The 27,476-nt window shown below is 43.6% G+C and overlaps 1 protein-coding gene across 1 annotated transcript in view; it reads right to left on the bottom strand.

The window, feature by feature from the left end:
• Positions 1–313: 313 nt before the first annotated feature.
• GXYLT2 (glucoside xylosyltransferase 2) overlaps positions 314–27,476 on the bottom strand; it is an 89,866-nt gene continuing 62,703 nt past the window's right edge. Inside the window, 4 exon segments of the mRNA XM_040628548.1 lie at positions 314–4,650; positions 9,920–10,092; positions 19,498–19,621; positions 20,772–21,023. Coding sequence (XP_040484482.1) covers positions 4,468–4,650; positions 9,920–10,092; positions 19,498–19,621; positions 20,772–21,023 — 732 coding nt within the window. The 3' untranslated portion in view covers positions 314–4,467.

Below are 27,476 nucleotides of genomic sequence, written 5' to 3' on the forward strand. Positions count from 1 at the left end.
ATAATTTATAGTATGGCATTAAAAAAATTTTTTTTTAAATTTCATGGGCCTCGAACTCACAACCCCGAGGTCAGCAGTCGCGTGCTCTACCAACTGAACCAGCCAGGCACTGCTGTAGTATGGCATTTTTAAAAACAGAGCAAAATTTTAACGACTTTTAAAAATAGGCTAAGAGGCAGCCTTACTAAACCAAATATTTCTTTACCAGTTCTTAAAAGGAAGGAATTAAATATATTACTATTTAATATTATAAAATTTCAAACTTGAAATCTTAGGAAAGAAACACACTTCCGAAATAACACCCAAAGAGATGTCTTTTTTTAAAGCTTTTAATTAAAAAAAAAAAGGTAAAACAGGAGATGGCGTTCAAAAAGACAAGTAATTAAATCATAATATTTCTGTTTCTTTTAATTTGCTGTAACAATTCATTTTCTTTGAGTATCGTGTTTTTTATGCTCATTTCTTCCCAAAGAAAAATTACTAAAAAATAAGTTTTCCAACATAAAAAAAACCACGCAGGGTCTCCTTGGGAGCTATAAACCATGGCTCACTTTTCAGTGACAACACACATGTGTAAAACTAATGACACAGAAACTGCACCCGACTCTTACATGTTCCTGCAGACGGTGACACACACGCACACACAAGTGCTTTATCTGGAGGACTCAAGAGAGTATTTCCAGTTTTGACCTGTGAAGAACAGAAACCAGGATAACTTGCTCTGTTTGGCAGCAAAATCTCATCAGCTTCAAACACCCACACTGCAACTGTGAAATGAGTTGACCTAAGATGTCACTAGCTAGAATTCTTCAATTCACAGAGCACGACAGATTCACAGGGCTCTTTCTTTAAAAAGCATGTGGGTGCGTGTGTGTATCTGTTATGTATGTGTTGTGTGATTTTTTTGAAAAATTTCAAATTTTTGAAAAGTTGTTATCATGAAGATTCCATCTAAGGGTTAGAATTTCCTTCTGCCTGCACAGGGATCCCCGAGTTTTGTCACCCTGCCATTAATGCCAAGCCTCCTGGTACTACTCAGTAGCTTACATCAAAGACAGGAAGGGAAAGGCAAAAATGAAAAAAAGGAAGGTGAAAGAGTAGGACCCAAGAAACAGAAAAACCTAAGAAAGCTTGTTTACCATACCATTCATTGAGGATATAATGATTTGTACCCCCATGGCATCCAACATTTTTCAGTTATGAAATCATGTTCACGTTGGCTCATCCAACACACGCAATCTATTTTTTTTGTATAAATATCAGGCAATATTTATACATAAACCTAAATTTGTATGAACATTGTCCTCTCTTCTGAGTGGGTGGAGTGATTATTCTATTACTGGATCACTATTGTGTGACGTCAATAAGGTCTTGTATGGCTTGCTTGTTTTATGAACACCCTAAGTGTAATAAGATAAATACTCTCAGACCTTGATGTGTTCATATAAATATCCATTTCAGTAATAAATCCAGTCACAGTCACAACAGTTTGCAATGGAAACAGTCAATATGTAATAGAGATTTCAAATAAATAGTGAAGCTGGAGCGTTACGATCTAAATGCTAAATTGTCATTCAGGAAGTTGGAGGAAAACTTAAACAGATTTTCTAGCCAGTTAATTTTTTTTTAATGTTGAAATTTTCCATGTAAGTCACAATTTCTGAGATTTGTATTGGAAAACAACTCTGCAGGAAAAATATTGTAAGTATTTCCAGTGACCCTACTATAGAAAGTCTCAATCTCAATGCATACAAAAATACTGTCATGTTTTGCTATTGGCAAGTGTTCTTTCATTCTCCCATGGAATTTTGTGGCCGTACACAGTGGCCAGAATTCTGAAGGCAACAAGAAGAGTAGGTGAGAGAACCAGTCTCATGCTCTTCCCAATATAGATTCAATGGGCCATATGGAGCAACACAACTTTTGGCAAACTTCAGACCACAGACTGCATGATTTAGGAGTCCACTGAATTAAAATGAACAGTTCCCAGATTTCAAAGGTGCTAATGTCATAGTTGCCTGGAAATTATCAAAGGCAGAGAAAGTACTGCCTCATGGTAAAATACTAAATAGAAAATAATTAGCACTTTCAGGCAGCAGGGATTGGAAAAACAAATGTTCTCCAAATTCTCCACCAGACTCACCTCAAATTTCAAGGTACCATGAAGAAATTCCAAGGCAGAAAACCACACCAAATTCTAAAGTTTCACATTCTCATAATGCATCATTCTAGAATGTTCTAGAATTCTATCAGGGACCTTTGCTAGCAATCTGATTCTGGGTATTCAGAACAGAACCAGAAGTTAAACGTTGTGGGTAAACCAGACTCTCCTAAAAGAAAAGGTGTTGCGGTATTCAAAGTCTTTACAGCAGATTTTTTTGTGGGACTCACCAAAGGAGGAAGGGAACTTCTTTAGGTCTGTAAGTCACCAACAAATCTGAATGACATTTGTAGGTTTACTGGCCACGCTGAACAAGTAGAAAGACTGGAACGGAAGTCAGAGAATCATGTTTACATTCTGGCCCTTTCACTCAAACCCCATTTGTGGGTATGTAGGATGCTTTTGCTCCCATCCAAAAGACAATCCAAAAATTTCCCCAAGGCCTTTAGATATAAAATAATGAATGACATCACCTTTAGTGGTGAAATGAGGAAACATAACAGTGAAGAGTTCCACGTCATAATGGTAATTTCCTTAACAAAAATCACAAATCACAGGCCGCCCAACTGATCAAAAGGAAAGTATGGGCCATTCCTCTAACATTTTATAATTTATTACTACCGTAATGGTTCTGTATACCAATATTGATTGATATCTACATATTTCTTTGGAGTGCTGAGATTTTCATGTATTTTTTCTGAGTAAGACTTTTTCTGTGGATATAGTATCTATGATATCCTACTGTGTTCCAATATATATAACACCACATTTGCATTAACAAAATATTACTTTTCATTTTATATTTTTAGATCACTGTCTACATAGGATGAAAAGTAGTTAATACTTAAAGTTCCAAAAATTTGTCTGTAAAACAGGATGCATATTATCCATACCTGTGTTGTTACAGATCAGCAATTATGTTGGGTGTCCTTGTTTCTTGTATTATAATTTCCTTATTTGCCCAATGGAGATGATACCAGCCACTACTAAGTCCATTAGGCTATTGTGAATATCAGGATCATTTCTGCACAAGATTTTTGAGATAAAGCCTTATGCAAAATGCTCTTACCCTGATACCAGCTACATGAGCCACTAGGGATTGAGTCAGATCCCTTGGGGGAATATAGGATTTCCTCTACTGTAGCTAGGTGATAAGACCTACCTGGTTCCTTGGCTAACAGCTGGGTAACCCTAGAGAAGGAAGAAAATTTAAAGAGACCTTTCTATGGCTGGTAGGAAGTTGAATTTTCTTGTCAATGGGATCAGCTGAACTATCTATTCTGAACCCCTAAATTTGAAGTTGGCTTTTAATTCCCACCTATTGCCCAAGAGTTTAAAGAAGAGAGGAGGTCACACCTACTAAGCTAAGAGAAAATGTTTTCATCTGTGGGTAAACACGAACGAAATCACACCTCTGTTAAAGTGACCCCTTGGGTTTAACACAATTATTGAATTTCCTTTCAGAAGGTATGGTTGCATAAATATATCTTAATGATTTAGCCTTCCACTAATCTAAACAACTTTTCTTAAAAAACACCCCCAGATATGCTTCATCCTTTAACACTGCCCAATCAGCAGAAATCTGAATACTTCTGCCAGACATATTTTAAATCAAGCACTGTAAACATAATCATTTTCTCTAAATTTTCGTCTCTACAGGAAAATCTCAGCAGGGAGGCCAGCTTTTACTCAAACTACCTGTTTCACATATGTGTTACAATGGAAAAGAGAGCCAGCAAATAAATATAGAAGTGGGGAGAAAACGCTGGAAGCAACTATCCATTAAAATAATCTTTTCACCAGTTGGTGGGATTATGGCTAATCTAATTTTGATTTTGGTCCATGGACCTGTATTCCCTACAAGTTTTTAACATTTTTTTGTTTTACAACAAGCATGTATTACTTTTATAACAAGGATAAGGGGGAGTCCGTTGCATAGCAAGAGTCTCAAGAACAGGAGATTAATATACCACATTAGATGTCACTGACAAGGTCTCAGACATTTAACAGGAATTGGAAGGCTCACAAAAGTTCTTTTTCACAGCTAGCTCCACCTGCTTGAACAATGTTAAGTGAGTAGTAACACAATTTAAAAAAAAAACAGAGAGGTAAATTGCAATTTTTAAAAAATTAAAGCATATTTCCTTTTAGGGGCAACTCAATGAGCAACAGGTAATGAGGCCTTTCAAACTCAACCGTCACCGAGCACCATTAGATATTCACACGAAAGAGATGCAGGCAGCTTAAAGATGAAGGTTGCCTTGTTCTTGAGAGGCTGAATCCACTTGCGACAATAGGAAAAACATTCAGTGCATCTGGTTGGGGCCCACATGGATGATGACGTGTTTCTCATAAGCCCTTTTCATTGTTTTCTCGATTTGCTTCAAAAACACTTGTGGGATTCGTCCACATAAAGTGTGCACAGTCTCCAGAAACTTCAGCTGGAGCGGGTAATACATGGATTGAAAGAGATTGTCTTGAAAGGGAAACTGGAAAAGGATTTAAAAAAAAAAAAGTGATAGAAAACGTTTAGTGACTGAAATGCCACGTAAAATGCAAACAACATTTACTAACAAATGAAGCAGGGAATTAAGCAGGCAGGCAGTGGTTGGGATGTCCGTAGACATTTGATGGAGATTCAAAACCTGATTCAATCTTGTACAGCCCCAGGCAATTACTTACCCTCCCTGGGCCTCAGCTTCTTTATCTCTAAAAAAATGATTTATTTGGGTCCTTAAAGCTCTTAAAATCTAAGGTCAAAATATTTCTTCAAGGACAAGATATTCTCTATATAGTAGACTCTTGCTGAGGAAAAGCAAGGCCCAAGTAGAGACTTGAAATCTACTGTGATAAAACATTGAATTCTTCATATTTTTTGCATTTGTTGCAACTTATTTTAAGATTTATTTTAGAGACAGAGTGCGCGCATGTGCGCAGAGCACATTGGGGGGAGGCGGCAAAGGAAGAGGGAACAAGAGAATCTTAAGCCAACTCCCTCCTGATTGCAGAGCCGGACAGGGGGCTTGAGCTCTCAACCTTGAGATCATGACCTGAGCGGAAAGTAAGAGTCGGACGCTTAACCAGCTGAGCCACAAACAGACGCCTGGGTGGCTCAGTTGGTTAGTTGTAGGCACCTGTTCGTTGCAATCTTAATAAAGAAACCTTAGGGTATGTCTATAGTAATCTCATGAAGTCCAGAGTTTAGCCATGACTAGTAAAATTTATCGTCACTGAACTTCATTTTAATAATTCAGGTACCAAATATTGGTGGTTGTTTTTTTCCCACTTAATACAGGGCTTTTGATTTAATCTGATTTTTAATTCTCTTGTTTTCCCATGGAAGGTGTTTATGAGCAGAATTTTCCAAAATAAATCTTTCAGACCATTTAGTTACGAGCATGTTCAAATTTTTATTATAATCGGTTGAAATGGAAAAGGCCTCCAGTAGGTCAAGTCAAAGATTCATTGTTGGCGAGGATATTTTATACAAAAAGACTAGGAAGAAAAAGGAAGAAAAGAAGGGTGAAAGGTCAGTACACGCTTGCCTGGCAGCAGAGTGGATGGGTATCTGGTTTCCTAGAACAAGTTTTAATCCCTTTAAAGTTCATCAGAAATATTGCTTAAGCATGTTTATCAGAAATGTGAATTTCTTCCCAGAAGGAGATTATGCATTATGTAACAGAAGAAGGACCATGTTTGGGACAACTGTTTTCTTTCTCAGCACAATTTAGACCTCTGATCAACTCCTTTTTCGTCACAGTATCCCTAGTGACAGAAAAAGAATAGGTCAGAGCCTTGGAGTCATCCTTGATTCTCTCTTTCCCCCACATCCCTCATCCAGTCTACCAGCAAGCACTGTAAAATCTCTCTTTACCATGATGCCTGCATATGGCCACCGCTGCCCACCTTCCCGTTGCCCCCATGTCTCACCTCGATGGCTGCAGTAACTCTTCATAAGTAGCCCTTGTGTTCTCACTCGTGCCTCCTTGCATTGAGTTACCGAGGTGATGTTTTTAAAGCCTAAATCAGACTGTATCATTTTCCTGCAGGGGCTTCCCACTGCAATTAAAATAAGATTCCGACTCCTCTCTTGTCTTCAAGCTCCATGCGACCTGGAACTCTCCTTGGTGTCTCTATCCTTCTGATCACCCTGGCTTCTTCCCTGCCCTTTGGGCACACCAAACTCATCCCTGCCTCCAGAACTTCTCCTGGGTTCTTCCTTCTACTTAGCAGGATCTCCCCCCAGACTGCCCCATGGCTGCCTCCCCTGATCACTTATCAGGCTTGAGGGGGCCCCCAGGGGCCCCCAGCTCATGAAAGCTCTTCCTGCCCGCGACTCTCAGCCCATCACCCTGCTCTGGTTCCCTTCTAACACCTTTTACTACCTGGTACAATTTTTTTAAAAGATTTTATTTATTTATTTGACAGAGAGAGACAGCCAGCGAGAGAGGGAACACGAGCAGGGGGAGTGGGAGAGGAAGAAGCAGGCTCATAGCGGAGGAGCCTGATATGGGGATCGATCCCATAACGCCGGGATCACACCCTGAGCCGAAGGCAGACGCTTAACAACTGTGCCACCCAGGAGCCCCTACCTGGTACAATTTTTATTTCTTTCTTTGTTCATGTGAGTATTTTCTGGCTTCCTCCACTCACAATATATGCTTCATGACAACCGAGCTTTGTCAGTCTTGTTAACCTCTGAGTGCCTAGAACCTAGAATTGTTCCTGCATAAAATTGGTTCTTCGTAGATGACGGTTGGAAGAATTACTGACAGAATGCCTACCTGATAGATGACATCCTTGGATCACAATGGAGGAGACTGCACTTCCCCTTTGCACAAACACAGGTACACAGGCTTAGGGTCTGTGTGTGCAAGTGAGAGAGAGAGAGGAGAAGGGAAGAGATGGAAGAGGAAAGGGAGGGACAGGGAGAATACATTCAGAGAGAGATGAAGGGAGAAAGAACTACAGCGTGAAAGAGAGAAAACATATTTATAGACGGGGGAAGAGAGCGAGTGAGATAATGTAGGTAAGGAGGCAAGTTCACAAGGTCTAATTATTGAGCACAACCGTATGTCAGGCACTGCACTACAAGCTGAAAAAACCATCATTTTGGGGCTCCTGGGTGGCACAGTCAGTTGAGTGTCCGACTTTTGGTTTCCATTCAGGTCATGACCTCAGAGTCATGATCTCAGGGTTGTGATCTCAGGTCATGATCTCAGGGTCGTGAGATCAAGGCCCGCATGGAGCTCCACACTGGGGGTGGAGTCTGCTGAAGATTGTTTCTCCTCCCTCTCTCTCCCTCTCTGTTCCTCCCGAGCTCAAGTGCTCTCTCTCACAAATAAATAAATAAATAAAATCCAAAAACCGTCATTTTGTTGAATCCTCACAACAATTTTATGAGGTAGATAATACTATTATCTTCATTTCACAGATGAGGAAACTGAGGCCCAGTAAGGTAAGAGCACAGAGTTAATGACTCATCACCGGAAAGGGACAAAAATTGGGCCTCGTGTTGAGGTCTGTCCATCCCTGAGCCACGCCCGGAACCTGCCACATGGTGCGTGGCCCTGTGGTGAGTGGGGAAACGTGTCTTCTGAGAGGGAGCCTATGTTTGTTCCGGTCTCAGGGTGGGGTTAGCGATATTCCTGATTGAAACGCCTGAACGAGAATGGTCCTCATAGGCCCGCGTGAAGACCATCACTGAGTGTATCTGGCAGATCATTTATGACCCAGTTATTTGGCTTTCTTTCTGCTCCTCCAGAAAGCAAACAAGACGCAGGGTAACTCAAGAGCTACAGTTGCTCAATTCCAGACTAGGGCTGACAGATCATAGAAGAAACGTGAGCGCGCCTCTGATGGACTGAGGCAAACTCATTTAACTTCTGTTTGTACTCCTGAATGGCTCTGCCCCGGAGTCAGTGTTTGAATATCTCAAGTGATGATATCACTAAGGACAGAACAAATTTTCTGTGTAATTAAATCACCTGGTCTTTGAAAACGAACTGCAGGAGAAGAAAGCGGTGTTAGCTTACAGGCAGGCTAAACTCATTCCCTGCAGAGAAAGTTCTGGGAATTCCAAGGACTCTCCTTAGCAAGATACACAGTTTTCACACACACAAAAATGTGTTCCTGTGTCTCGGGATTCGCTCCCGCCAAAGCCCATTTGTGAAACCATGAAGGTTCATGGATTCTTAAGAAAAATAACCTCTGACAAAGTTTACATACTTTATGTCTGGGGTCAGCAAATTTTTTCTGTAAAGGGCTAGACAGCAAAGATCTTAGACTTTGTGGGCCACACAGTTTGTCATAAATAGTCATCGCTGCCATTGTGGCTTGAAAGCAGCCGCAGACAAACACAGAAATGAATGGGTGTCCCTGAGTCCTGATCTGACTTTATTTATGAACGGTGAAATCTGAATTGCATATCATTTTCTCATGTCATGAAATATTCTCTTTTTTCCCAATGATTTACAAAACCGTTCCCAGCCCACACGTCTTACAAACACAGGCAGCAAGGCAGATCTGGCACAAGTTTGCTGACCCCTACTCTAGGTCTTGGAATTACCACTTCAAAAGGGACATTCCCTGAATCTCTGTTGCTGGTTTCCCCCTGGCGATCTCAAGGTAAAAAGCAACGTGGAATGCATGCGGGGGCGGCGTTTCCCCAAATGTGGAATGAAAGGCAAGGGCGGGCAATATCTGGCATTTTAGGTAGTGAGCCCCAAAATAAGGTTCTTTCAACCTTCCCATTTACGGCAAGAAGATAGTTCCCAGGCATCTTCAATGGCTCAACACTTGCTAATCAATTTCTCCAAGGCTGTGGGAGGGGACCTAAGGCTGTGAGAAGTCCAGCTCCAGGCCAGAATCCTATGTGTGGTCTTTCAGACTCAACCACAGGCAATGAATGACAAGGCTGCTGGCAGGCCTCTGGAGGGATGGGGAGCTGCCCTCCTGACCCCAGACTCAGTGCTCAGGTAAGTTTACCTGAAGGAGTCGTCGTCGTCAAGAGCTCAGGCCCCTGCCTTGGGCCAGCCACGCTTAAATTCCTATCTGCATCCCCACGCAGACACCTCCATCTGGAGGCCTCCTGGGGAAGGTGGGGTATCTTTCCACTCCTCCCTCCTTCCCTTCTCCTTCCCTCTCCCCTGGCCTACAGGTCCACAAGGGTGCAGGAGCCTTGGGATGATCTCTGCCTCTGGGCTGCATTCTCTTGACCAGTACCCTTCGCAGGGTACGGACGCAACACAGGGGAGCTGGTGCCTCCTCGTGCCTCTTGCTTGCACCACTGCAGTATGTAAATAAAGACTTGCTTTTTACTTTCAGTTTGATCCCTTGTCCTAATTGACCACCTCCACACCGGATTGCTCAACAGGGTGCTGGCAACCAGGCAACACAGTCAGCTTGAGCTGAATAGTACCATTTTGTTCTTACTATGTGATCTTTACCCTAACACATTCCCCTCTGTTATGGCAAAGGGCAGAGGGCTTTTTTCTGGGTCATTTCCTCCTAAAGTGAACTTACTAACGGACACCCCCCCCCAAAATGAGTGACTTACTTGTAAAGATTAAGAGTGGCTGTAATATGAGGGAGCAAGTGGATACAGTGAAGCAGTGCCTGAGACTGGGGAAAGGGGCAGAACTCAATCCTTCTGGGCAAGTCTTTGGCCTTGCAAGGTGCTGGGGTCAAAGCGCCTGTCCTGCCTCATGTCAAGTATGCATGCGCCTGCTGCAAGGGGGGCAGGGGGGGCACACTTACATCCCGTATTGCTTCATAGAGCGCTTTGAAAGTGGGCTGCTTATCATCATGGTAGACGCCTCGGTTCCCGTGCAGCACAGACACGCCTTCCCGCTCAGCGGCTTTGCAGTTGCTTCCGTACATGCAGTGGTCGGGGCGGTAGTTCCACTGGCAGGGGAACACATAGAGACACTCTGGTGGTGACAAGAAAAAGACGTATCCGCAGTCAGTGCCCGCTCTCCTCTGCGCGCCTGGTGGTTAAACCCATGTTTCCATAACCTGCACACCACGCGCGATTTCAGGGCCGGTGAGCGTGACTGGGACTCACGGCCCAACCTTCACCATATTTTGTCCATATCTTGAGATCAGGAATTGAAGGGGACACATACTAGTGATGGTGTAGGTTTCACCCCAAAACAGGAGGGCAATGCATCAGGGACAAGAAGGCCAACAAGGTCAGCAGACAGCCTGGGTCCAAACCCCCACTCTCTCACTCACAAACACTGCAGCCTAAGTCCAGCGATTGGGCCTCCCTGTGCTTCTCCTCTGTAATACGGGTAGGACAGGAACTCCCTCTAATCACGCTGATTAGATTTTAAAAACACAGGTAAAATGCTCAGCCGAACGCCAAGCACACAGTGGTGGTCAACCGTGTTAGCACTTATAATCCACTCTTTGGGAAGGTTTTATGAAACAGACAGACTTGGAAAATTGGAATCAAGACTGAAGCAAAGGTTCTTCTTTGGATTAAAAACTAACCATCCCACAAAATCAAAATGAAGGAAAAAACAAAAAAACTACAACAGTAAAGGGGAGAACCTCCCTGTCCCCCTGCCAAAGAGCAAAGAAATAAAAAGTCCCTGTGTCAAGGTGACTATACACGTTGTGGGTGAGCATTGCACACTTGTGTACTTGTATGTGTATCTCTAATCTGGTGGTCCTTTGCCAGGGCCTCCCCTGGGGCCATTCAGCGATGTTTGGGGGGAGATATTGGTGGTCATGCATGGAGGAGGCCACTACGGGTCTCTAGTGAGTGGAGACCAGAGATACTCGAAACACTCCACAATGAACAGGACAACCCCCACAAGAGGAGTAGTGCCAAGGTGGAGAAACTTGGCTCTAATCCTGTTGGACGGCTGGGATTATAAATTAGCAACAAATTCATGACCCCTGAGCTTCCTGGTTCCTCAGCTTGATGACTTTAAGGGCTGGGGCAAGAGCAGTAGGGGTCAAAGCTCTCTGCAAGTGTGTCCCTGTTCGGGAGAACGGCTCCTGTGAGAACACAGAAGCACTGGAGCAAATCAATTACCATTGTCAGAAGAGCAACATAGAGATGCACTCGTGGGTTGGGCTGACGGCTATCCCTGCTCACGGAAACGACCACTGTTTAGAGACTACGTACAGAGAGCTTCGAAAATGAAAGCAAACAATGAAGAGATCAGCACACATCCCCTCTGGTGGACTGTGTATAATAATTCTGCCACTCGGTCTTTACGGGCCATGGTGACACCCAGGCACCCTCCAATTCCTTATCATTCACCACACCCTGCGAGATTTTCCTTTTCTCGGGAGATCCTCTTTCCACCGCGATGTTACTCTTACCTGCATTCACTTCCACACTTCCACACTTCCACATATATAAGCCACAGCTGGGAGACAGCAGTGCTCGTCCTGAAGTCACATTACCTAGATTTAAACTCCTCTTGGAGTTGTGTGACTTATCTGCAGTCTAGTGCAGGGGGTGGGCGTGAGGATTCTACAAGTGAAAATACCTGAAAGTGCTTGTGTGCCTTTAAACTGTGTCTAACCTCAGACCAATTGTGGCCTTTTGTAACCCCGTGAACCACATTGCTCATTTATGATACCTGCCTGGGTATTTGCAATTGAATCCCTGCTTAAGCACCTGCTAATATTTCCTAGAATCCATCTTCATTTTTGTAAATACGCTGATTGAATCAACAAATATTTATTGAGTGCCTGCTATGTACACAGTGGACAAAGGAAAGTCTGGTTCCTGCCTTTGTGGCATCTGAGATGCCTCCTCCCAGGTACTGTAGGACCCCACTGCAAAGGAAACCTTCCTTTTCTTTGCAGCCTCCTTAGAGGACCATGCCCAGCGAGGACACTAAGGCAGAAGATGAAATAGAAAGGCTTTGAAATCAGACAAATATATGTTCAAAGTTGGCTTCCACCACCTCCTAGCTCTATAACCTTGATGAGTTATCTGGACCTCAATTTAGAAGCAGTAAAAAGAAGCTAAATTATCTGGGGTCGAACTCCAGCTTTATTATGCTAATAGTGAAATGGCTAAGGGAGCAAACTCTGGAGTTAACCCACTGGCTTTGAAAGACAGACTGCTACTACTTGCATGAACTCAGCCAAATTACACAATTTTTCTGAGCCTGAGTTTCATCATCTATAAATGGGGGAGGACTGTAAATATCTTGTCCAGTAGGATTCTGGGGAGTGCTAGGTGAACTTACATATACAAGTATTTGGAGCCGTACATGACAAATGGAAAGCAGACAATAATTGTAAGCTGTAATAATTACTATGACCATTGTTATTGTTATAAGAAGTATTGCATTAGGTCCCTGGAAGAATAAAACAAAATAAAGGGAATGAGCCTAGCACAGTTCTTGACACACAGTACCTTGGTAATAAATGTTTTACTCCAATTGTTTCTAGATATGCAGGTGGCCAGTCATTCTTAACCTTTTATGGATCACAGATCTCTCTCAGAGTCTAATGAAAGCCTTAGATCTTATCATTGGAAAGGTACAACTGGGCATATCTAAGAACATTTGCTCATAAGTTTAGGGGTTTATCGATTTTCTAAAGACCAGCTAAAACCCAGCTGTTGAATCTCAAATATGAAACTGGATTCCAGATAGAATTCAATTCACATCTTTACAATCCCCTTCAGAATTCTTCAGAGGAGGAAACGCAAAATACATTGAGCATGTAATTGAAAGAAGAATTCATTCACACAATGCAAGACATTGGTGTCGCTGGATGATAAGGCTCTGCTCCTGCCCTTGGGGAATTTATACTCTTGGAAGGGAGACAGTATGTAGTATAGTCAAAATGAACATGCTTTTATCAGCGTTCATAGAAAGGAGGCTATTTCAGTAAAGTTTCATTTAAACTCAGACTTACAGACTAAGGATGGGATTTTGACAGCCAAAAATGGAGGCCTGGAAGAGGATTCGAGGAGGAGAAAATGGCCTGATCACGGTGAAGAGTTTGGAAATCAGAGCGTGCTTTATGAAAGATAAGCTATTTAATTTTGCTGGGATAAATTCAGTCTCTTCAAAGGGGAAAGATAACGGTAGCAAAGTTGTCATATAAATACACTGCTTTGACCCCAAATATTCAAGAAATATATATCTACATTGAATTGCAAGTAACTAACTTTGATTCCAGCTTGAAGGAAAAAAAAAAAAGAAGGAAAGGAATTTTCCCTTTGGAAAGAGAGGGAGAAGCTCATAAAGTCCAAGGTAAAGCTGAACCAGGTCAGGAAGTGGGGCAGCTCCTGGACTCTGACAGGTGGGCACTAATCAAAGTCAGCTTTTCAGGGGCGCCTGGGTGGCGCAGTCGTTAAGCGTCTGCCTTCGGCCCAGGGTGTGATCCCAGCATTCTCGGATCAAGCCCCACATCAGGCTCCTCCGCTGGGAGCCTGCTTCTTCCTCTCCCACTCCCCCTGCTTGTGTTCCCTCTCTAGCTGGCTGTCTCTGTCAAATAAATAAATAAAATCTTTAAAAAAAAAAATAAAGTCAGCTTTTCAGCACCACTGCCAACATCGCCAACACGGCCAACACCCCGGCCTTGGCTACTTTCTGCTCCCGGATCCCCAGACTGAGGTTCCGAGGACATGCTCTGACTGGGTGAGTGGGAGTCAGGAGCAGACGGGGCTCTAGGACTGCATGCAAAAGCAGAGAGAGAGAGAGAGAGAGAGAGAGAAGAGTAATTCCCCCGAGGAAACTGGGGTCCTGTTACCCAAAGAAAGGGAAAGCAAGAGTGGGCAGTTAAAAGTAATAGTTGTGTCTTTTTATTCACAAATACATTTTGCATGGGTTACACTCTGATATCTCCATTTGGTTAATGGAGGGGGGAGGAGAGGGGTCAAACTAGCATCATGGGGTGGACTAAAGAGGGAACATCTATGGAGACCAGCTGATGGACATGCAGCGTGGACTCCTGGTGGCTATTTGGCACATGGTCAGCAACCGTTCTGAAATGGATCTATTGTAGGCAAGATTATCAGGGCTGTCAAAATCTGATGGTTAAAAATGATAGCATGGGGAAATGGTCAGGTTACTTTCCACTGCTCAGGAAATAATAGGGTGAATGGTTTTAAAATTCCAAATCCCCAAAGCCTCAAACCACTGCAATTTATTTTAAAATATTTTTTCAAGCTAACCCCTCTTCAAACCCCGAGTCTTTGCTATTTTCCTCTCCATTTTACACAGATAAAGAAGCTCATTAACTGATTATCTATGGCTCTGAAATCCCTTAGTGATCGCTTCAGGAGTCTACATTTATTTCCAGAGCCTCCTAACTATTTGCAAAGTAGTATGTGAATTGATTGCTCCTTACGTTTCTGATTATTTCTTACTCTCGGGTTCCCTAAGATTATGGAACAGCTCATGCCTGCTCCTTTTCACTTCCTGGTGAAGCCGGCTTGCCACTCACTCGCTACAGAATGGAGGCGTTTGGATGCATCATTAATTTTTGTTTGTTAGGCTTGTTTCTCTAATGTGTCATTCTGCAGCTGAGCTTTCCCAGCATCCTGCTCTTCCTTCTTCCAGAATGCACCTTGTTCCAGAAGAGGGCAATGAATAGAGGGCAATGAATTCTTCCAGGAAGACTGCCCTGATCACACAACCTAACGAAGCAATCCTCTCCCTCCAGCCTCGATAGTCTCTCTCTCAGTGCCCAATTTATTCCTTTCTTTAAAAAAGATTTTATTTATTTATCTGAGAGAGAGAGAGAGACAGATAGACAGACAGCACATGCAGGAAAGTGAGCATGAGCAAGGATGGGCACGGGAAGGGCAGAAGGAGAGGGAGAAGGACACTCCCCGCTGAGCAGGGAGCCCAACTCGGGGCTCGATCCCAGGACCTGAGATCATGGCCTGGGCCGAAGGCAGATGCTTAACCAACCAAGCTACCCAGGCACCCCCATTTATTCCTTTTATAGCATGTATTACAACCTGTGATTTGTAAAACCTAGTTGCTGTTCTTTGGAAGTCTACCTCTTCCAATAAAAGGTAGGTTTCATGAAAATAGGCACGTGTCCATTCTGTCTGCTGCATTGTCCCCAGCGCCCACCGCCATGGCTGACACATAGTAGGTCCTCAAACAGTATCTGCTGAATGATTGAGTACACGGAAACTCTTCTACCTTCCTCCGGCCCATGCATCCTGCTTTCTCTGGCTTTCTCCCTCTCCTTCCGCTCCTCACTTTCCTTGCTGTGAACTTCCTCTTCCACTCATTTCCCTCTGTCACTCCAGTCTCTCAAATCCATTCATTCAACCAGCCAACACTTCTGAAGACCAGCTCGGCTCCAGGCACGAAGGCTTGCACGTGAAAGTCAGAATCGTCATTCTTGGCTTTCAATCAGAGCTCATGAAACTCCCAGACTCCCCAAACAAGAAGATGTTACCAGTTTCCCAGAACAATCCTAACACCAGAGAGCCGGGCCTGTCAGCCCCACAGCACGCGCCGCTGCCGACGCTGGGAGTTTCGGTGGGGTGAGGAGCCAGTGTGGCTGCATGCACGAAGTGCAAGGCTCTAGGGACGCTGGCGAGATGAGAACGAGGCCCGCATGGGGCCAGCGAAGAGGCTGCCCCACGTGACCATGTGTTCTGCTCCCTGTGGCCCCACCAAAGCCCTCACAACTCCCCGGTACCACACCCTTTGTCCAGTCCATGCCAACCCGTGTGTAGTATGTTGCCATTCCACGCTTCCCTCTCCCTGTGGGCAAAAGCCTACAGTTGCTCTCTGGCTGGCCCCCCTGCCTCGTTATCTATACTTGGCTGGTTTCCTTTCCTTCCCTGCCCACCGCCCACCTTTATGGAAATTGTTCCTGAGGAAGGGCGAGACCTAGGTGTCCATGTCTGAGAGGGGAAAATGCCACGCGGGCTTGCTCTTCTGGCTCCCAATGACCAGATCATGGGTGGTCTCCCCTATCCAAAGAGAAGTAATTTTTAGCTGGGCTTGGAACCATTTCATAGGCTGGGCCAGGCAACTCTCTCTCTTTCTCTTTCTCTTCAGGAATGTGAATTAGGACACAGAGGTGGCTGGTAGCAACCATGCATCATCATTGGCTGTGGGCTTGTAGGTTGCGTGGGCTCAGGGTTGGGCCACATGAAACAGAATGCTGCGAAACAGAACGGAATCAGGTAGGCGTGGAGAGAAGCAAGGATGGCCGAGGCCATGGGGCCTCTGAGGGATGAAGAAATCAGCTTTGGTCCTTGGCAGGTCCCCAGAGCTAACTCCCAAGAGGCCTAGCACGATGTGACCCATGTGTTCCCAGGGCCACCCCCTGGGTCTGGCCCCCTGCAACCTAAACGTATTCCTCAAACCCATCTTTCTGTGTACGGTGCTCTTCTGGCTCCGGTCACATCCACCCTTTCTACAGAACTCTGCTCTCGACTCGAATTTACATGTAGAGTTGTGAGCTCCGTGTCCCCCCCTTGGAGGAGCTATCTTGGCTCACCTGCCAGGAATGTCCTGTGGGCTGAGTGACCTGCACGTCCCTCCTAAGCTCCAGCTCTCTCCTCCCGTCTAGTACCCAGCACTGCCATGACACATCCACAGAAATTTACTAATTATGGCAAGAGCTTCAAAATATTTTTAAACTAATGACTTTTAAACACATTTTTAAAAAGCGGTGTTATGGGCTACAGGAGACTATAATAATAATACCATTTCAGACATGTGCTCAGGTTTTTTGTCCATTGCTTTTTTTCTTTTTTTTCACTTATTTGTCAAAGAGAGAGAGAACAAGCAGGAGGGGAGCAGCAGGCAGAGGGAGAAGCAGGCTTCTTGCTGAGCAAGGAGCCTAATGCAGAACTTGATCCCAGGACCCTGGGATCATGACCCGAGCCCGAGGCAGACACTTTACCGACTGGGCCGTCCAGGCGCCCCTTGTGCACTGCTTCTTCATCCATGGCAACCCAAAGTTCTATAACAATGAACATCTTTACCTCCCGTGTCCGGGCCAATCTCCTCTCTTTCGTCTCCCTCTCTCCTTTCTAGGATAAAGGTGACCAATCTTTTTTCTAAACAGTTTTCCGGTGAATAGAAAGTGATCACAATATAAACAAAGAAAGAGCTTATCATGTGAAGGATATCAATGGGTTTCAGTTCAAAGATCTCATGTCTAATAAAGTATGAAAAAGGACGATCGAATGCAGGTCACACTAAGAACAATCAAGGCGTTACCTAAGAACTCACCGATTGGAAGCTAGAAAACTTGGTTATTGGTACTGTTCAGAACCAGGGTTTAGAACAACTTCAAACTATTTGATAATATTCGAGTACGCAATGGATTTAAGATGGGGAATACAGAAGCCATCAAACTCAGCTGGTTTTCAGCTCCAATTAAAGACAAGGGCTCCTGTCTAATTGCAAAGCTGCTTACAACTGCCTTCAAGTGTTATTTACTCACTGATCACGTCCTCAAATAATCTGAAACAGGCTAAGAGGATTTCTGGGGAGGAAACTGTGCGAATCTTTAGAATTCCTGTTTGGGATATGTCCAGATGGGCTTCTGAAAGATAGTTTTAGCCACATAACAGAGAGGAAAATGCAATAAGTAAAGGACAAATAATTCAGTGCAGAGATACATTTTGGGATGTCCCCGCAGCTCTCCAGGATTGCCCCTCTCTTAGAACTTCCCCTCTCCCCCAAACCCAGAGGGCGGAAGTCAAGCCTGGGTATGCACCCCTGCTCTGTCACTCATTAGCAGCACCGCAAATGACCGAACTCTCTTTCCCTTGGTATCTTTGTCTGTAAAATGGGGATTACATTCTCAGGGTGGTTGTGAGGATTAAAGAAGATAATGCTTAGACCAGCACCTGGCACTGTGTAAATAATAAATGTCAGCCATTATTTCTTAGCTGCATGCTCCTGGCCTAGCTGACCCATGCTGGAACAATCTGGCTTCTCCCCAGAAGGAGGCTGGAGCTAATCTTTGCATATGGCTGCACCTGGAGTATGAAATGTGGATACTTTGCTTTGAGGCCTGAGGAGCAGAGGAGGAGGTCCACAAAGAGAGGAATAAACAATGTCAGTAGAAGAAAGGAAGGCCACTCTGGCCTCCTCCTCATTTTCCCTATCCTGCTTCAGGTCCTAGGCTGAGCCTGCTGGCCTTCCTGCCTCAGTTTCTAGCAGACACAAGTTTGGTAATAAAAAAGTATCCCTTGTGCTTGAACTAACTCCGGGGTCTTTTACACACAGCCAAGAGTCCTAACCAATCCATCTACACCTAGAAAAAAGATGCAATTTGCTTAGGAAGAAAAAAGAGGGGTATAGACCTTAAAGTCCCTGTTACTGCAGAGGGAAATGGATTAAAACATGCCACGGGCAAACAGCCAAGACTTTCCCTTCCTCTGATGATTTCATACTGGGAATTTTCCCCAGAAACTCTCTTTCAATCTGCTTTTTTTTTTTCTTTTCCAGGATTTGCTCCTTCTAGATCCAAAGATAGATGAGATTAGGTTTTATTTCAGAGTTTTGTTTAAAAAAAAAATTGAAGTACACAGTAGGTGCTTCCAGGGTGACAGGTTACGACAGGCAGAAGTTTTTATAGACAGGAGTCTCTATTTTAGGATTTTGTAAAGACAAAGAAATGAACTGAATAGGTCCGGGTAACAAGTACTCCCCGCCCCCCCTCCCCCCCGCAAAGATCTCTCTTGAGGAGAAAACATGGTTTTGATTTTGGCAACATTAAATAAGTTTTTAGCAAAGAAAAGAGGAAATTTTATTAGTTTTAGGTGTCAACAACCAAAAACACAGATCAGAGACTTTCATCTCCCTCCCTCAACTCCACCAAATCATTGATACAATATAAGATTTTTTTTTTTTTTTTTTTTTTTTTTTTTTTTGCCGCACATGAAAAGAAAAAGGAATTGGGGAGTCTAAGTCCTTATTCTAGGCTCATTTAACCCCGAACAAGTCACTTAACTGTAGGGATCCCAAGCATCAGTTCCCTTCAATCTAGCAATTGTTTAGCCATGCAGGGCCTCCTGTCTGGCTCATAATGTTGGCATTCAGTTCTGCCGCCTGCCATTAATTCTGACAACACTTAGAAGAATGGTGTGGCAAGACTCTAAAAGATATGCTCCAAAAATGGTGTCCAGTGTTGGAGGGTTCAACATTTGGCCTTTTGTGTCAGCAGCGGGAGGGCCGCCCCGGGGACAAGCCTGGGGCGGGAGGCGTGGGTGGTGGTGTGTGTGAATGAAAGGGCGCACTTCACAGGGAACCCGGGCATCATTCAGGCTCAGTCAATCACAGACCGGGCTGGAATGTGCTCTGGGTGGCGCGGTGGGCAGACTCCTACACAAATGGCATTCTCGCAAGAGAGCCTACCTGGATTGAAATAAAAAATAATATTTAATAAATCCTGGTCTCCCCACGTGATGGCATTCTTGTACTTCTGGTACAGAGGGTACAACATGTCCTCCCAAGCCAAGCCTGTTGGAATCATGCTGTTCTGGAAAAGAGAAAACCATCAGAGTGGCTGAGGCAAAGCAAATACGTCCTGTCCACTGAGAAATGATGGAGAGGAACTGGTTCCCCCGAGCCCCCCAGGAATGAAGCAAACAGGGGAGGGGTCCTGCTGGCCTCAAGACATAAGACAAAGCAAAACTGGAGCTGGAAACTATAGCGTTTTGCTGGATCCGTAACACATGGATACGAGATGGACCAGGAACCAGTAGTTGGGGCTATCGTTTCTACTCAGAAAACTGTGCCCAAATTGAACCTCTTTTTCTTATGCTTAATTCTTGCCTTGGAAGTGAGGGAACAAAATACAGATAGCAGATTTAAGGTATCTAAGGAAAAACACCTTTTCCTTGTCTTAACATAATTTGCTTTTAAAATAAAAGCAACACAATCGTAGACTAAATATTCAAACAGCACACAAAGATAAAATTAAAAAGTAAAAATATTCTTCCTCCATCCTCCTACCATCTCCACCCCCACTTTTCCCAGAAATACCCACAGTTAACAATTAGGTATTCTCCTAGGGATTCTTCTGGAAATTTCTAAGCCATAAAAGAGATCATACTCCACGGTACCATGCTTTGTTGCATTTTCACTTTTTCCCTTAATATTTTTTAGAGATCTTGTTTATCTTACTCACAGTTTGATCTAATTCTTAATAGGAGGATGAGTTTTTTGTTTTTTGTGTGTGTTTTTAAAAAATTTTTACTAGTTCTCTACCGATGTTCATTTAGGTTCTTTCCAGTTCTTTACTAGGATAAAAGATGAGGCCGTGAGCAGCCTTGTACAAGTATCTCTGTATACTTATATAAATATATCCCTAGGATAATTGCACAAAAATTTTCCATGGTTTTTGAAGCTTTGGGTATACACAGAGTTTAAATGTTATAGAATTCAGAAATGCAACAGAACATTCCTGAAGAGCTACTCTGCCGAAGCTTTAAATTCCATAATCACCTGGACTTTTTCTGAACAAATATTTCATACCTTTCCAGATATTATCCTCTTCCCTGGCCCCTTCCATCCTCACCAACAAACCACCTACTTCCAAAATCAATACACTGACAATCTAGAAACATCACTGTTGAAATGATTAAAAATCCCGATTTTAAACCATGAACTAGAAAGTATTTGCTTACCTTAAACTGGGCACTTCTTATGCGAGTTAGATTCATCAGCATGACTCCTGAATTAACTCCTGCAGAGCCATAGAAAGGGTGCCGAGCAAAGCGACTGTACCAGCCAATCTTGGGGATTTCATGCTCAGGGGCCATGGCAGCAAGCTGCGTGGCATTAAACTGCCTCAGAAGCTTCCAGATGTCATCAACGGGTCTCAGAAAGAGAACGTCGGTGTCCACGTAGAGAAGCGAATCCACATCCTTTAAAATCACCTTTGTGTGTTTGAGGGGAGGAGGGAGAAAACCAAACAAAAACAAATCAGAAACAAAGGAAGTGGGCCCGATATGTCAACAGCGCTGCCAATTTCAGTGGTCAATGTTGAATTCTAGAAAGGGTACCACTCTTAGCTTCCGCTCCTCCCATCTCCTTTGACTTCAGGGATAAATACTAATCGAGGGGTAGAGACTCAAAGGCAAATAAATCTTAATTCAGATGGTTCCATTCCAGGACCCTAGACTATATTTGGTAAGTGTTAAACTTTCAAAGGAATGACAACATCAGCTCATGGGCTGAGGCCCTCTCTTCTCCTTTCATTCTCCAATGAAGTCATCTGTCTTCCCCTTTTAGTTTTCTCCTGGAACAGGTGGGTCTGGCATTAGACAACTTGAAGTGGACACTGTCTAGACAAGCTTATGCCAGGCCTTGGGGTAAATACTCTTGTCTCTGGATCCATTTCTTCTAGTGTTGATGGATACAACTGCATCTTTTCGAGATGACATTTTGTGCTAAGATTTAGTCTTGGGAACAGGTGAAACAAATCATTGGTCAGCTTTGTTTGTAGATTTGAATTGGCAAACTTTTCCCTAAAGGGTCAGAAAGTAAATCTTTAAAGCTCTGTTGCGATAATACAAGTCTGCCATTGTCGTACAAAAGTTACAACAATGTGTAAAAGAACGGGCACAGCTGTGTTTCAATAAAACTTTATTTAGGGACACTAAAATCTATATTTTGTATCATTTTCAGATGCTACAAAATCTTTTGATTTTTCTTCACCCGTTTGAAATGCAAAAGCCGTTCTTGGTTCATGGGCTGTGATTTTTAACCTCTGTAGCAGCTCATTGACTCCAGCCATCCAAAGCAAATGAGTTCTCCTGTCCTAACTGCTTAGCTTACCAGAGTTTTGCCTGAGAGTTTGAGACTTCGAAGCCTTAGTTAGTGATAGTGTTATTTCCCTTGTTCTGCCATTATTCCTGAAATTTAGCGGTCGCTTAATTAAAGAAGAATTTGAATTTTCCTGGATCCCTGGCCTAACATCATCCTAACACCACAATGACACTTGCAATGGGCTGAACGTCTGTGTCCTTTCAAAATTCATATGTTTGAAGTCCTAACCCCCAGAGTGATGGTATTTGTAGATGGGGTCTGTGGGAGGTAATTAAGGTTCAATTAGGTCATGAGAGTGGGGCCTTCATGAAGGGATGAGTGCCCTTATAAGAAGAGATGCCAAAAAACTTGCTGTCTCTGTCATGTGAGAAAACAATGAGAAGCAGCTGTCTCAAGCCACACTGATCTCAGACTTCCAGCCTCCAGAACGGTGAGAAAATAAACTTCTGTGGTTTAAGGCACACGATCTCTGGTATTTTGTTATGGCGAGCTAAGACGGTATTCCATAGGGATCCCCAATATTTAAAATTGATGAAAATGCACACTGTATGATACAGGTATCATGGAGATTTCAGACTTGAATGATTTCAGAGCTTCCATGATCAGCTGCAGGACCTAGCTTTCATTCCTCATCTACTGGAGGAACAGATTTTACAAACCAGTAAAATGAAATTAAGAATAACGATCACCGGGGCGCCTGGGTGGCACGGCGGTTAAGCGTCTGCCTTCGGCTCAGGGCGTGGTCCTGGCGTTATGGGATCGAGCCCCACATCAGGCTCCTCTGCTGGGAGCCTGCTTCTTCCTCTCCCACTCCCCCTGCTTGTGTTCCCTCTCTCGCTGGCTGTCTCTACCTCTGTCGAATAAATAAATAAAATCTTTAAAAAAAAAAAAGAATAATGATCACCTACCATTTTATAAGAGAAGATGGTCTTGACATCCATTTTAACAACTTGAAGATCATAATTTTAGAATTAGGATGAATTCTTCAAATTGAACACACAAACTTAAAAAAAAATCCTCTACCTTATTCTTATTTTTCTTCTTATTTTGCCAGGGAAAGGTATAAAATTTGCCACAGATTAGCATCTAAGTTTTTTTTAAAATCACAGTTACAGAGTTCCATGGAGGAAAGGCAAACTCTCTACAGAAGTATGAGGAAATGCATGTTATGATACAAGTTATGTATCATATGTAAACACACTTATGATTTCTTGCATGCCTAACACCATCCCAAGTACTCAACATGCTGCTCATTTATTTTACTGGGAAGAAAAACTAAAGCAAAGAAAAGGGTTCTGTCCAAGTTTATATGTCAAATAATGCTAATGATTGCTGGATTTTGGCTAATAAGGTTATAGCAAGATTAAGTCACTTTCTAGAATGTGTTTTCAGGGAAAAGAGAATGTATGGTGTTCCAATAAAAACCTAATTTAGAAGTGCAGAATCAGAGAGGAAGAGAAAGCTATCTCAATCTATGTGAAATACTACAAATTTCTCTTTATGGCTGATTATCTAATAAGGCCTGAAGAGAAGCATACAATATTAATGTGTTTTTTTTTAAACTTTTTTTTTTTTTAAGATTTTATTTATTTATTTGACAGAGATAGAGACAGCCAGCGAGAGAGGGAACACAAGCAGGGGGAGTGGGAGAGGAAGAAGCAGGCTCATAGCAGAGGAGCCTGATGTGGGGCTCGATCCCAGAACGCCAGGATCACGCCCTGAGCCGAAGGCAGATGCTTAACCGCTGTGCCGCCCAGGCGCCCCACAATATTAATGTTTTAATCAATTAAGGGTTATGTCTACATAACATACATCTCCCCAAAAGAATCAAGCTTGCTGACTTGATTACCCTAATTTTTTTCTCGGCCCTAAGTCGTCAGTGTTATTAAAGCTATCGTTACTTTCTTCGACCCCTCATCAGAACAAAAAAGAAGAAAATGAAAGACTCTTCTGACGAAGGTCTGGAAAATAAAACAACTAAAAAGGTCTGAAGAATGGAGGTATTCCAACATGAAGGTACAGACAATATGTTTACTCAAGAGAGAAGAAGGCAAAAAAGTTGTATTGGAAATTTATAAAATCAGAATAAACTTAAATAGGGTAAAATTTTAATTTAACACACAAGATTGCTCCTTTTTTATTATTATAAACAGTACTACAATGGGTATCTTTCTAGGGGACTTCTTTTTTTTAAGATTTTACTTATTTGAGAAAGAGAGCAAGAGAGAGAGGGAGAGAGAGAGGGCACATGCATGAGCAGGGGGAGGGGCAGATGGAGAAGCAGACTCCCCCCTGAGCAGGGAGCCCGACAACAACGAAGTCAGGCTCAATCCCAGGACCCTGAGATCATGACCTGAGCTGAAGGCAGATGCTTAACCGGCTGAGCCATCCAGGTGCCCCTTTAGGGAGGTTTCCAAGCACATAATATGGCATTTCTTTTTCTTTTCTTTTTAATTTTAATAAAAAATGTATTAAATATATTAAAGTACATTTGTTGGCAATTTATTCTTCCTTCTGATTTTGTCACCAAATCCCATTCTTAGAGGTAACCGAAGATATGGGACTGCTCTGTGTTGTGCCAGGGATACATTACACATGTGAGAATAAATAGCTATGTGTGTACAATCCCCTTTCACACTACACATGGAAACATAGCATCCACAGTGTTATCAGCCTGCCTCGAAGGAAGAAAAAAATCATGTAGGAGGAATTTACATATCAGCACATACAGATTTTATTTCTTAATTTTGATGTCTGGATAGCATTCCATTGTGTGGCTCTACCATAGTTTATCTAGTTACACAGCGTAGGGTATATAGGTCATTTTCAAGCTTTTGTTATGACAAACAGTGTCACAATAAGAAACCTCATCTCAACTCATTTCAAACACACATGAGTGTATCTGTAGGATACACTCATTAAAACATTATTCTTTTGTAAAAGAATACATGCATTTTCTAGAAAGGGACCAATTTAGCCTTTGGCCAGCAACATAAGAGGAGGCCTTTTACCCCTTATCTTCACCAGCATCCTGTTTGGTCATGCTTTCGGGCTTTGGCCTACAAGCAGCACACCTCAGAGGGGCTGACCCTATCAATTCCTTTCAGTTCGTATTTTCCTACGAGTCTGGCGCTGGTGGACTGCCTGGGATTGAGCCCTGTAGCAGGAGATGATGCATGTCTGGAAGACCAGCGACGATCATTTAAGGACACTCAAATGTCAGTGCTGGCCCCCACCAGACGGCACCCACACGGACCCCAGATCCAAGGACTTGTGGGTGGGAAGCCCTCTGCATGCCAACCTTCTCCAGAGCCGTATCAAATCCCTCTTCTGCTGCTTTGGTTCTAGAGACGTGCTTTCTGGACAAGAACCAAGGGACAAGGAACAAACGCTTGGGAATATATTTTATGGCTGCCGTTTTGGAAACTTGCTGGTCTTCAGTGAAGATGGCAAAGCCGGTGCAGCTGTCCCTGCGGACTGCATCCCAGGGTCTGTGGGACAAATTCAGCCAATGCATGGATTTTTAAAAATTTTAATACGTGGTCTTTTTTAAAAAATTGAATGAGTTGCCAACATTTTATAAAAACTGAAGGTTTCTCAGAAATACCTGCATTTCTGTCCTAAAAAAAAAAAAAAAAAAAAAAAGCCAGGGGCACCTGGATGGCTCAGTCATGAAGCGTCTGCCTTCGGCTCAGGGTGTGATCCCCGGGTTCTGGGATCGAGCCCCTCATCGGGCTCCCTGCTCCGCTGGGAGCCTGCTTCTTCCTCTCCCACTCCCCGTGCTTGTGTTCCCTCTCTCGCTGGCTGTCTCTCTCTCTGTCGAATAAATAAATAAAATCTTAAACAAACAAACAAAGCAAAACAAAAGCCAAAAAAAACCCCCCAAAACTGAGCTCTGGCAAGAACAGCCTGCATCCTACGAGGGAAACATCTGCTGGTGCTTGTGGACGGCCGCTCCCCATGTCCTCAGTTCATTCATACAATAAACATTGATGGAGGGTTCACTAGGTGCCACATGTGACCAGCAGAGACTGAGAAAGACAAAAACCTCTGCCCTCATGAGGGAGTCACGTAATAAATAAGATCAGTATATTGATTATAGAGTCTAGAAGCTCGTGGAGAATAAAGCAGGGAAACGGGCCAGGGGTCCCAGGTAGAGAGGAGTTTGCAATTTTAAATAGGGCTATGGAGAAAGTGTCACTCAGGAGGAGGTGAGCAAATGGGAATAAAGCCGGGTGGCTGGCACTGTTCCAGACCACCAGGGGGCCAGTGTGGCTGGACAGGGGCCAACAAAGGGAAGAAGAGTGGAGGAGGAGGATAGAGGGTGCGTGGGGCACTTAGGGCTTTGCTTGCCCTTGGAAGAACTTTGGTTTTTACTGAGAGTGAGATGGGAGCCACTGGGGAGCTTTAACAGAGGGGTGACACGGGATCTGCCTTAGAGACACGGTCACTGTGGATGCCACACTGAGGACAGATGACTAAGGTGCAGAGGGGAAACAGGGAGCCCAGGTAGGAGAGCATCTTAGTAATTCAGGTGAGCTGTGACAGTGGTGTGGCTCAGGGGGTAACAACCCAGAGAGTGAGAAGTGGTCAAATCCTAAATAGAGTTTAAAGATAGGTTGAACAGGATTTTCCGAGGGGCTGTAGGCATCACGTGAGACAAAGAGAAAAGTCAAGAACAACTCCAAGGACTTGAACCTGAATGAAAGGTACGACAGAATCACCTCTACCTGAGAAGTCACCTGATGCGTGTCATTCCTGAGTTAGCTGTCTGGCCCCCGTGGGTACGTACTGGCATTTCTAACTACTGAAGCCTAGTTCCCTCCCTCCTTCCTCAGCATCCGTTCTCCCTGAAATGTCAAGAAGCCCCTGGGTGCTGCTGGGAAGGGATACATTGTGGGTTTCTGGGGCAATGGTCGAACCATCTAGTTCTTGACCACAGTGGTGCTTACACAGGTGTGAGCTCGTTAAACTAAGCGCATATAGTTTCGGAAGGTAGCTCATATTTCCAAACAGACACACCATACCTAATGGTACATCTCAGAGATGTGAGGGTCCTTAAAATCTTGAGTCTGGCCTTTATGAGTTCAATTCCAGGCAGGAGGATCCCTGGCCCTGTGACTTAGGACAAGTTCCTCTGTCTTTCAAGGCCTCAGTCCCGCATTTGTAAAAAGTGGCAAGCAGTACCACCACCGCCACCACCCTTCTCCCCAGGTTATCCTAGTGATCCAGTGAAATAACACACACAAGGTCCTTGGTACAGTGGCTGGGACACAGTCAGTACTCCGTAAGTAACGGTGTTGTTACCATAAGAAGTCTCTGTGTTTTCCCTTATAAAGTGTCAAGTGTAATTAGTTACCATTGCCATCAATGCCCATAGCACTTCAAAACATGTCAACCACAAAAATCCTTTTATGTAGTCAGAATCAAGCAGAGAAGTTTTTGAACCTTCTGATATCATCATAATCTACTTATTACCTTGACTGAAAGCAAGTACATAAGGCTCTTTACTCTTTATCTGAAAAAACAAAAGACCCGGGGGGGGGGGGGGGGGAAACCCT

Source organism: Ursus maritimus, unplaced genomic scaffold (assembly GCF_017311325.1).
Source record: "Ursus maritimus isolate PB19 unplaced genomic scaffold, ASM1731132v1 scaffold_14, whole genome shotgun sequence".
NCBI lineage: Eukaryota > Metazoa > Chordata > Mammalia > Carnivora > Ursidae > Ursus > Ursus maritimus.